At 40.9% G+C, this 12,582-nt stretch overlaps 1 protein-coding gene across 1 annotated transcript in view; it reads right to left on the reverse strand.

Annotated features, from left to right (window-relative positions):
- Positions 1 to 317: 317 nt before the first annotated feature.
- atxn7l1 (ataxin 7-like 1) overlaps positions 318 to 12,582 on the reverse strand; it is a 34,959-nt gene continuing 22,694 nt past the window's right edge. Inside the window, 7 exon segments of the mRNA XM_022202888.2 lie at positions 318 to 3,973; positions 6,175 to 6,344; positions 6,347 to 6,417; positions 6,774 to 7,304; positions 7,854 to 7,975; positions 9,635 to 9,848; positions 10,605 to 10,870. Coding sequence (XP_022058580.2) covers positions 3,956 to 3,973; positions 6,175 to 6,344; positions 6,347 to 6,417; positions 6,774 to 7,304; positions 7,854 to 7,975; positions 9,635 to 9,848; positions 10,605 to 10,870 — 1,392 coding nt within the window. The 3' untranslated portion in view covers positions 318 to 3,955.

Below are 12,582 nucleotides of genomic sequence, written 5' to 3' on the forward strand. Positions count from 1 at the left end.
TAAGTCAGTTGATGTGAAAATCACCAGGATTCATCCTCTGGTCGTAGTAGATATCTGGACTAAAATTCTCTGCAATATACAAAATAATATTTCACAAAAAGCCAAAAATGTCAACCTGCTAATGGGACTAAGAGGAAAGGTCAAGAGATCACCACAGAGAGTGAGATGGGTCCTCTTCATCCGACAGTTGTTGAGGTATCTCTCTCTGGACCAAAATGTAGAACGTCACTGGAGCGAAGCTGCGAGGGGGGGGGACGACAGCCACAGACACATAAATGAAATGTCGCAGCTATTCTCAGACTGGAAAGCAGACAGGACTCATTTCAGTTTTATATTTTCACTGATGAAAACGGTAATTACAGATGCATCTGGTAAAATCTGAAGCATTAAAATGTGTTTTTCATACTTTACAAAACATATAATTGAAGCTTCCCGGTGAAACACTGACAACCACAGAAGAGGTAATTTGCTCTTCTCCAGCAGTACAAAAATATCATGTCAGACACCAACGATCGTGAGCTGCTTGGACAGAAAACATTCAAACGGATTCTTGCAAGTAATGACAAGTAAAATATACAAAACAAACATTCATCAGCAGTGGGACTTCTCCTCACTATTCAAAAGCTGCATCTTTGATTTACAAACAACCCCCAAAACCACTTTCAATCATTTAATAAAAGCTTGGATATAAGACCTTATGTTTTCTTTTTTCTTTACAGCGTGTGTTAGGTTGTTTTGACGGCAAACCCATTTTCTAATCCTACTGCAGTAAGACTGAATAAAACCCCAAAATCGAACAAGGCATTTGTCTGACATTCAACATTCACCACAGTTTGGATCGGATAATAACAGTGTGCTGGTTTTGGGGCCCAACTGACCAAGAATAAACTCTTCATCTTCTTTTACTGTAGTTGCCAGAAACACTTTTACAAATATATATATTTATATATAGATAGATTTTTTTAATATCTCAAATATTTATATAAATAGAAGTTGATTAAAGTTCTGGGCAATACGACAAAGTGCAAAAAAAGGAACAGGGAGGGTAAAAATAAATCGTTAATACCTCCATAAAATTTAACAGCAAAGACAAAATACAACCTCTCTGAAATCAGCATCCATGAGCGTTACGCCGATTTTAGCTGCAACAAACTGTAACTTCCTGTTTCTACGACTATAAACAGCAAATCAGGGGGTGGCTCTTCCTAAAAACACTTACATTGCCATGTTTGATCTGCAGATACATGCGTGAAAGGTGAGAAATTTGAAGATTTCCCCAGATTTTCAGCCAACAAACCATCACTGTACTGTACTAGAGTTGATCTTTCATGTGAAGTTTGTTGTTTTTAACATGTGAAAGCTCAGCAGGTGAAAGAAAAAACTGTGAAAAAACATCCCGCAATCGTAGGCGCGTTAGCCAGTTAGCTGTACATAGCGAGTACCCAGATAAACCAATGAGTATCTACAGCAAAACAAAGACCACCGCCAGGCAGGCGAACTGATCTAAGCTGTTAGGTGATCTGACAAATAAAGTGTCATCATGGGAAGCACTTTGAGTACTTGGAGAAACAGAACGCAAATACAACCGATTATGTACAATTCATTCATCGCTAAACGGAAAACAAATGAGGAGTTGGTTTCCGCCGAGGCAGCTGGCAAGTACCAGGTGAGAGCGTTTGCTAAGAGCTTCCCACTGTGACAAAGCAAATCAAAATGCTTTCAGTTACTCTGGCTCCATCAACAACGCCATACGAACGGACGGGGAACTCCTCAGACATTTATGATACATTATAGATCCAACTTTTCATAATTTGGCCATTTTCCAGATCATCTTTTTGATCTCAGTTAAATTTAACAATGTTCCTCGCTGCGGGAGTAAAGACGATATGGGAAATAAATGCAAAACTCTGGTGCCCCAATCACGTATTGTTCAACCAGCACTTGTTTTGTCCGCCCAGTAGATATTTAAAGGCTCACAAGGAATGGCTACGCTGCAGTTCCAGCACAGTGGACTGTCGAGCTACCAAAGAAAAAATGGTACCGAGCTTAATGGGGGCATTTGAGGAGTAAGTGAATGCATTTTGACCCAGTTCTGACTCCACGTAACACAGCGACCCGGCGTAATCGCGCCGAGGCTCCGACCGATCGGCCTTGGAAGATAAAGACAGTTAAAAAATATAGCTATAAGTTTTGAACACTGGAAGAAGTACGAAAGAAAGGGTGGAACCACAGGCAAACAGGAATGTGGGGCCCTTTAGGTGAAAATACAAATAGGGCCTGGTTTCACAAAAATCAAGCTTTGTAGCTTTTTGAAAATACTGAAATGCTGGGGATTTTGTGGTCCAAAAGACAAATCTAAGTAAAATTCTAATAAAGGTTTCTCTTGAAAATAAAGTGGAACCTCAAAGAAGATGAGAACGGACTATTCCACTATGCCTTCACATATATACTGTATTAGCATATTATGTAGTATAGAAGGGGGACACAAGTGGAAAATAGCATTAAAAGGCTCCAGAAAAAGCAATTTAACTACACTTTGAATCAGACTTTTTTTTAGATAACATATCAAAATTGTCGACAATGAGCTGAGAGAGCTGAATATTGACAAACTCTTTAAAAATTAGCCACATAATGCAACTACATGGAAATGACCTAAACAGCACCAATAGCCAAAGTTCATTGTTTTTACCATTAATATGCTAATTAACAAAATCTTGAAAGTTTTGAGAAACCAGGCCGGTGTCATTAATATTCAACACAGACTGAGGCAAGAGGGCAAAAATACTCCCTCTATACCTCATATTTAGTAAAAGGGGACACTTATTAATAAATACAAAAATAATAACAGATATGTACACATTTTCAACAGTATGAACTATAATAATAGTTTCCCCATTTCTTCAAAATGCCATAGAAATAATATTTTTTTTGCTGAAAAAGTCTCTGTAGCTCAAACTTCAATGGTCAGTAAGATAACAAACATTTAAGAATGATAAATTATTATACAAAAACACAAAGCCATCAGACACCGTAGTAATAATTCCATTTTGGATGCAAGTTCGGGAGTTTCTTGCGACGTCAAAACGACAACGAAGAAAGTAACAAAACAATCAGACTTCTTCCTATATGTGAACACAAAGCATTGATGTGGCGCCGTTGGTAACGCAGATGCTTCTCCTTCCCTTGTGTGAACAGGTCCTGGTGTGGCACTGCTGGAGACTGATCTGGAGTCTGTGGAGCATGTAGGAGCTGAAGGGAAGTAAGTGCACTTTGAACACAGGCATGCGAGGATGGACGGGGGGGAGACGGTAAATGGAGAAAGTTGTTTGGTAGACAAAGAAAGAGACTAAAGAGAGAAACCCAACCAAAACCTGCTGTTATCTCCCCTCTCTTGGGAGTAAGAGGACAAGCTAAGATCAACAGATAGACAGAGAAAAGGGAGGTTGAGGTGGTGTAGCTGAAGTCTGAGTCCTACAGTAGTCGTGTCAGTAGGTCCTTTAAACATGAAACTCCCCAAAACAATCACAGATGTCTTTTCTTGTCATCTGACTGGAAATATACTCTGGTTGTCCCTCCCCTCCCCGAAGAGATTCTACGGTGGTGGTATTATTAACAATGCCTTCAGAACTGAAGGCAAATTCCCTTTTCAGACGATGGGTTTTTGAAATCTTGTTCTGTAAAGACCACAGTGACGCAGAGCAGCTTTCCAACAAAAATGATCCGTAACGAGGGACGGGGAGTGGAAGCAACTGCAGGCCGACTGTGGGCAAAGACTTCAGAGGCTCCCCTCACGTCACGGCGGGAGAGCTGAACTGTCATTGGATAAACGGGGGTGACATCGCCGAGAAGAAGCAGTCTGATTGGTGCCGTCATTGGAAGAGTGGTGAGGTCGAAGGTCACGAGCGGTGGTGGCCTGCACAGCTGCCCAACATTTTGTCCGTCAAACAGGTTTCTGTCAGTGATGCAACTTGGCCTGCAGAGAGGGAACAGAGTTAATAATGTGAAGCAATTCCTAAAAATGCTGCACAAACATATGAGGCGTAGCGTTGAGTACTTTGCTTACTTGCCTGATGCTTAAATGATCCCATATTTTGCTCTTTTTCAGCAAATTGATACAGTCTTTCACTTTTTAGAATGTAAAAATGGTACATCACACCATTACTGAATAACACCTGGTTTTAACTCTGTTCTAAACAGGTCGTTTTGGAGTCTGCAGCTTTAAATACAACCAAGCTGCTGCTGTCCACACATCCTTTACAAGCTGACTCTTTCTGCATCTGTGACTGACGGCACAGAGCAAAACGGCTGACCAAACAGCAGCCAATACAAACAATAATGAATCTGTGAGACCGGGATTTTTTTTTTATTCTTTCCTCATTTTCTCTTTGAGTGATTATTTGACATGGACATATCACCAATATCACAACACAGCCTTTGTTTTCAAACTGTGTGTGTGGTGAGCTCCTCAGAGAACATTGCGGTTATAAAATTAGTAGTTTAGCATTGCAGAGAAACAGCTTGAATATGGCTCTGAAGTGACTGCCTGTTAATATGTGGTTTTAATGTCATACTTTCTCTGTTGTCTGACAACAAATCAGTTTTAAAGTTTCCACACAGCTGTGGACAAACGACTGAAGCTAATGACAACATCAGCGACAATACTGAAAGAGTGGCTGCAGTAAGCATGTTCATGTCCTTACAGTTTAGATTTCATACGCCCAAGATTTTAAAACACAACAAATTGGATTTTAATCACATGGGACCTTTAAAGTTCTTCTATCTTTAGTTTTAATAATGAACACTCTGACTAACAAGCTAATGATTACAACTATATAATACTCTTTATCATGTTCACACCCACAAACTGATGTGCTATAATGCTAAATTAAAATAGAACTACAAGTGAGGCCGATGGGAGTGCAATTACTTTATACAATATATATATATATATATATATATATATATATATATATTTTTTGAACAGTTTACATCTTTGACCTGATGGTGGCAGTAGAGGAGAAGTCAGAGACTCACCAAAATAACAGGATTCATCTTCTTAGGAGCATGAATGTCAGAACCAAACGTCATGACAATGCACAAAACTGTTGTTGAGATATTTCAGGATAAAAGTGTTGGACTGACTGAGTTTTCCATCTATAGAGCCATGGCTAAAAAGCAATGTTCAGTCCTTTATGTTTCTTTTTATAAACCAATTGTCAACTGGAATAGTCTTCACTGATCCTGGAAAAGAGAGGCTACGTTTATACGAGGACCATCTTAACAGAAAACGCAAAAGTGGCGTCTTGTCTTCACTTTTTATTTCACATTTAGACCAGCGGTTTTGAAGGAAATCTGCGTATATACAGTGACTCTATAGTGTGTGGAATTCGATTGGATATGCATGCCAGGCAGCGCTGTGATAAAACTCCGCCATGTCTACGCGCATTCGTACTGTCTCCCTTTTTGGATTTCTGCCGCGGTAAATGTTCATGAATGGAATCTGTACAGATTCTGTACGTTTGTTGGTACGACTCCTGTAGTGTACATAGAGCTGCCAGAGTTGCTTGAAGGTACGAAGGATGGAAATAATGGCACATCTTTGTTTACTTCCTTGTACCGGCCGGCAAACCAAAGCACCGGCGCACGTATGTGACGTAATCGCATACGCGACGTGGTCAGATCTCGGCAAAGTTATTTTTTTTCCCGGCCAAGTTTTGCGTTTTGCTGTTTAGACGGAAACGTAACGGTGGAGAGTTTTCAACTTTTCCACTCTGGAGGCCGGTTTCAAATTTTTGCGTTTTAAAGCCCCCAAAACGCCGTCCTCGTATAAACGGTAGGGTGTTTTGTTGAAATATTATGACGTTTTTACCTGCAAGCGTTCTCGTGTAAACAGGGCCAGAGTTTGAGAGAATATCTCCAGCTTTATTTTTCAGAACCACACCTCATGATCTTCTAGGAATTAGTTGCTTCAGTTCATCACATAATAATAACCAAACTATCTCCACAGGAAATGTGTAAACTCTAAAGACCATTAGATGCTGTTATAATCTGGGTATGATTTTCTTTGGTTAGACTGAAAATTTAGATACTGCTGTTGGTCATAGATCAACATTTGCAGTTTTTCTTACAGGTCTTAGTAGTAAATAATTGTGAGAGACAGTTTGTAACACCTACCTGTCTTGGGGACTCGGGCCCCAAAGCCAGTATCCCTCCGCTGTCATTTCCTTTCCCAAAAAGGCTCTCTAACTTGCCTGGCCTGCTCAGCTTGCTGGCCTTCCCTCTGTAAGAGCTGGGACTCCTCCTCTTCCTCCCCTCTGCTCCTCCGCCATAAGCTAAGGGTCCTGAGGGGGAGCCATTGGCTGATGGGCCACTTCCCTGTTGGGTGAGTAGGGTATACTGGTGGTGGCAAGTTCTCGACTGGAGAGAAAGCATTAAAATGAGAGAAATTATTAAAAACAGACTGTAAACTCTCTCCTCACTCTTCTGTATGATCCATTTGGGTTGGTTTGTCATTCACTGCAGCAGATGTTACAATCCTGCATAATTTTGATGAAGGCCAAACGCCTGTCATCACAGCCTTTGCACTGTGTGTTTACACGCTTCTCTACTTTTAATGAATCACACACATGTGTTTTGAGCTGAACCTCCACTGTCTGTGTCATAAAAAGATCATATGAATTTAACAGCATATTAAGCAGGTATCACTAAATATCCTGAATACGAAGAACAAAATTACAGCTGTTTTCCATTCCTGTCGAAACTCCACAGCCCACCTGTTTTGTGAGTTGTGACTCTGAGGCCCATCAGCTCTGGACAGCCAGTCTTCTGAGCTGCTCCAAAGCCCACTATCCCCACGACCGAGTCCCTTTTTCCTAGCTGGGGAGGCGGCTGATCCCCCAGAGCTTTGTAACGTTGAATGAAAGCTGCTGCCGTTCCTTTTGTGGTTATCCACAGTCGGAAACAAGGATGAAGACGAAAAGGAGGATGAAGAGTAGGAAGAGTTTTTTCTCTTTTTAGGTCCCACTGCGGGGTCCTCCGAGTCGTTGGATGAGCGACCAGCTTTATGTGCGCCGTTACGGGCTTTTCCCGATGAGAAAACTTGGGGCTGCGTAGAGTCTCTGATGCTGAACACCCCAGCCATGGACGCCGACTGAGGAAACGTGGCGGTGTAGGAGAGGGAGTTGGAGGGGGAGGCGAGGAGAGAGGAGCTGACGGAGGCGGGTGAGGAGGTCTGCTGGGAAGTGATGGAGGAGGAACCAGACGGGGAGAGGGAGGGAAGACTCTCAGCAGCCAGAGGTACCTTCCTGAAAGACAAAGGATGGGATCTTTCAAAGAAGAAATGTACAAACAAAAACTGTACTAAACATGTAGACACTGTATTTTACCAAACAGCATTTTTCTGTTTAGATAAGTTGAGGAATTTTGTATGATTCTGTGAGTCATGCTTCTATTTCTGCTAATCTCATGAATAAAAACTCAAAATCTATTAATTCTCTACCTTTTTATTTTGTTTAATCATTACATTTTCTGTTAGTACTCTGTTAGTGTTGCTCTCTCTTTAATTTAAAATTTGACGGCTTCCTGTGTGATTACATTTTCTCTTGACACTGAAAATCCAGGTGTAAAAAACACTTTTCGTTTCACAATCAAATTGAATTGCTTTAAAACAGGTCAACATGCACAACACCTTCCCTCAGATTTACACCTGCTCATGCTAACAATAAAACCCAATTTTCCTTATCATTTATCACCTGTTGATGTCCAAGCGCTTCTGGTTTTGGAGATGTGTCATTGATTTGTGCATTGTGTACACCAAGAAAATGGAATATTGTGTACTGCTCATGCGTACTCGCCTCCACATCTGTGCGTTCAGATGTTTCTCCACCATGTTCTGCAGCGCCAGCCTCATCCTGTCCCACCGCCTGTCGAACACATAGTGGCCCCGTCCCATGAGTCTGCTGCTGAATACGCAAAACTGGAGAGAAAAAAAAAACAGGGGGAGTGGATGAGAGTTTAATGGAAGTAAGAGGGTAATAAAGAAAGGCGTGGAGAAAGATGTTGATGAAGAAAAGAAAGAGATCAAGAGGAGTCAGAACAGAGTGAGCTGGAGAGAATGAAGGGACAGGGCAGACCAAAATAAGACGCAAAGAGGCTACAAGTGTGAGAAATAGATGAAGAACAGATGCTGAAGAGAGAAAACGTCCAAATTAAAACTATGTGACATGAGAGATGACCAACAACAAGCAATGCTTTCTTGAGGAAAAATCTATACGAGGACTGATCAAAAAGTGACCAGACTGTGCTGATAAATACCAAAAACTGCACTGATTTCAATTTGGCAGTAATTTCCATTAAAGCAGTATCCATATGCAGCGATGAAGTGCTTCCAGCGCTTCTGCAGCACTTGTAATGCTACCTGCAAGTCTCGTTGACATGTTCAAGCACCATCTGTTATGACTGTTCAATCTATTAAACTGTGTCAAAACAGCAACACTTTAACGTTAATTTCAATTTAGGGACGGAGATAAAGTTACAGGGAGTGAAATCTGGTGAATAGAAGGGATGATTGTGTCATTGTGGCCAAACAATTGCACAGTTGCAGCGCTGTAGTCAGCTGCACAGCACATCACATGCCATCAGGTGAAATTTCAGGTAGTTTGCTCCCAAAGTTTCACACTGCAGGACAAAACTATGGAACTCTTTCTTTACATTCTAACTTTGAGAAATTATTTTCAGGTTTTACAACAAAAAAACGACAATCCTCCTGAGGTGCTCCTGACCTGATGCGTCATGTCTGGTTTTGGAAACTACAGGCTCGTCCGCTGTGAAAACTGCTTTTTCTTCCCTTAGTGGGAGCTGCAGACCTCCTCCATATAAAGCTTGGATCATCTGGCTGTTAACTGACAGAGAATGTGATGTTTGCTTAAGTTTGTAATCTATGGAGAAATTGCAAATGTGCACCTAACAGCGGTCCAAAAACATGTACAACACAGGTCCCAGAGTTGATAGTGCTGTCTGGTGACATCCTGACTCATGACAGAAAGCACATGTTGTATGTAGACTGTGTTGCACTGCAAAAACTCTCAACTTTTCTGATCAACCCTTGTACTTTCCCTGTATATCCACCCCTACTGCAGTGGGCAGCAATAATTTTTGGTTGACAATATGAAGTGTACTGCCATGTACAAATTTGTAGGATAGGAAATATTCCGACCTGGGTGATGTCTGAAGATAAGGACTTGCTATTTTTACACCTTAGATTTTGTGTGGACTAAACAACCAGCAAAATCTGTGAGAATTTATGAGCTTCAAAGGTACACAGGCAGCCAGTTTAATCAAGCTTGATATGCAATACAGACATCAAATAAAGTATTTCCCCAAACTATTTTATAAACTGCTCCGATTCTAAAAATCACACTTAGAAACTTTACTTTGTTTTTCCTCTAAAAACACTGGATAAGGGCTACACCTGAGGCTCAATGCCAGCTAAAATAATTCCTCTAAATGACACATAAAAGCAGACCCTGCAGGGTAAAAAAGTAGAAATATTGTCTAAAACTTGTGTAAATGTGTACTGGATGCCTCGAGGTTATGGACTATGGAAAAGTGCAGAGTTAGTAGTCATAGTATTTACCCCTAAAGGCTGCGGGTGATGATTGGAGCAGTGAAAGGCAGGTCTGTCGGTGTCCTCTGGAGTCTCTGCGTCTCCCTCGTCACTGGAGAGGCGACTGCTGTCCCCCGCTGTTGTCGCCCAGCTGTGGGGAGACGGCTCTGGGTTCAGGGCCGGGGCAGGAGGCGCTGCTGGGAGAAGAGGAGCGGAGGTGGAAGCAGAGGAGCCGCCTGGAACCCTGGAGTGGAAATATTACAAAGATAGCGGGGCGAATAAAACAAGGAGGCGAGGTCGGTAAAGGGGTGCAGAAGTGAAATTTTATTTGAATAAAAACAACAAATAAGGTGAGAAATGAAATCAAAACACAGACAGAAAAGGAGGAAGAGACAGGGAAATGGAAAAAGGAATAGGAAGGTAGAGAAAATTTGAAATGCTGGAGCAATAGAAAAGACTGAAAAAAGAAAAGAAAGAGCAAGAGAGAAAAGCTGTTTGTCGATAAACAAAACCTCATGTCATATCTGCCCTTACACCACAATCAGTGTCATTCTAGATGTTTGCTCAAGTGGCAAAATCCCAAATAGCTTCCTTCTTCAAACAGAGGATCAGCTTCTGAATGGAAACGGGAAATGAGTTTCTCATAACACTTTCACAAGGGCAGACTTTCTCTATTGGTCCTCTGGCTATCTGTGTTTACAGCATCCCCTGGTGGAAAAATATGAAAAGGATGGCAAGCAAAAGAGACTCATTACCCATGAGTGAGTCTTAGAAGTGATATTGTATGCTTTCGTATCCAAAACAGTAAGTAAATAAAGAGAAACTCTTAAATGAGCAATGGCCTTTGTTTGGAAATGCTATTTTTTTCATTTCAAGTACAGATTAAACTCAAAAAAACATCCATAAAGAAAGAGAAAACTGCAAAAGCAATTGGAAAATTATACAGTGCTGTTAAAGCTGGACTTGTCTGTATCCTCAGTTTACACTTTCCATGTCCTACCTTGGTATGTGTGCGCTCGCCAGTCGTAGCTTCAGCGTGGAGAGCGGTCGTCCGTTTGGGCAGTGAGACTTGCTGGGACATGTGGCCTCCTGTGATGTGATACTCTGCTGGTTGGAGCTTTCCTTCCCTCCCTGCGCTCCGTCCTTTTCCTTCTCCTTCTCCTTCGTTCCGTCCTTCTCCTTTGCCCGTCCCTTGTGTTCGGCCAGGAGGGTGTCAAAATCTTTCCTTCGGCCGGGGACGGCTCGCCGGTGGGTCAAAGAGTGAGTCTGTTGCGTTAAAGTAAACAGAAATAAAACATTAACAGCAATTTTATATTTCTTCTGTGAGCTAGTTAGTGTTCAGAAACATCAGGCTATTTCCAGAGAGACTTTGTTAATGAAAATATTGATCTGGGAAGAACTGAGTGTGGCATATTTGAAGAGAAAGCTGCACTCACTGAGCTTTGAGGCACGGCTTTCTGGTTTCATGACAATCACACCACACTAAACACGGGGAAATATTACCTGTGCCTGGCAAGCTCTTTGGAAGGTAACCAGCCATCAAACATTTGGTTTTCCAATAGCCGTTTACAGAATGTGTTTAGAGCAGCTTCAGAGGCACTGGTTTAAACTGGTAGTACAGCATGTGAAGAGAAAAAATTCTTCCTGTACTCATTCAGGGCGTCTTCAAACTGAGGCCTGGCGGGTTCATGTAGCATCATGCTAACTATCCCGACTGCTGAACAACAGGGTGGCAGGTCAACAATTCAAAGCTGAAGCAAAAACAAGGGCGACACTAGTACTTCCTGTTTAACTAGACGTATTTCAGCAATGTGAAGGAACAGGACAGTATGCAACATGCTGTTTGATAGCAGCAGGAAAGTAGAAATTATCCTGACGTGCTGCTGTTTACTGACAGCTGGAGTTTGTAGTGTTGCTTAAAATCAAAGCACAGAAAATAGTGATTTTGTTAATGTGTTTAATATGCAAGTAATGTAAGTAAGTTATACATACAAACAACAGGATGCAAAAAGCTGTAAAAGTGTTTTTAAAAATCCTCAAAGTTCAAATATACATGTTCAAATGTCTTGTTTGGATCCAAAACAAAAGATATTAGATTTTGTGTAACACAAAATAAATAAAATCAGAAAATATTCCAGTATTTTAGCCGTTTTTTTTTTTTTTTTTTTGCTTAAACATATAAATAAAAAACAATTGCTGTAGAATAAAATAGGTAGCGAATTTAACTAAGGTAACTAACTAACTACGGTAAGTAAAAGCTAATCAGATAGTTTTACCATACGTAGGACAGAGCTGCATCTTGCAATCATTGTAAAGTTCTGAACACAAAAAACTAAAGAAAAAACTCTTTTATTTTCTGTTCTATACAGGTGGAAAGTTTTGCCTCTTTATTGTGGCCCAGTGCTGGAAAACAACATGAACATATCTCAGTCCTACACAAATTCAAATAAATAAAGAGTAAATCAATGAAATTAATCAATATTAAAATAGATCTGTTGTAAATAAGCTGACATGTGACCACAGAACACTCACAGCGGAATCCTGAATTGTGCACATTATCTATATAAAGCATCATCAGCACATTGAAAGTTTGATTTATTATTACTAAATTAGCAGAATCACCACACCACTGCTGCATTTTCCCTTTTCCTAAAAAAAAGAAAAACTTTAGGTTGTGAGGTCACCACTTTCTGCAGGGACATCATGTCCTCTCCTCTGTATGAGCATAATGTCAGTCACAAAAGTCAGCTCAGTATTTTAGCAAAAGAATATCATCATCTCCCTTCAAAAAGACACTTCTGGAGCTCTCCTTAATATTGGTCAAAACAACAGTAGTTTCCCAAGTGAAGTCGAAGCGCGTTAAAAAAAGAAAAAAGAGATAACTCTGCAAACTTTTGACAAGGTAGGACAGATTTTCTACTCAGAGACACTTGATAAACAGAGACTCTGAAATCCACAGCAGACCCTAAGAGCAGTGA

This window comes from Acanthochromis polyacanthus, chromosome 1, assembly GCF_021347895.1.
Source record: "Acanthochromis polyacanthus isolate Apoly-LR-REF ecotype Palm Island chromosome 1, KAUST_Apoly_ChrSc, whole genome shotgun sequence".
In the NCBI taxonomy this organism is placed as follows: Eukaryota; Metazoa; Chordata; class Actinopteri; family Pomacentridae; genus Acanthochromis; species Acanthochromis polyacanthus.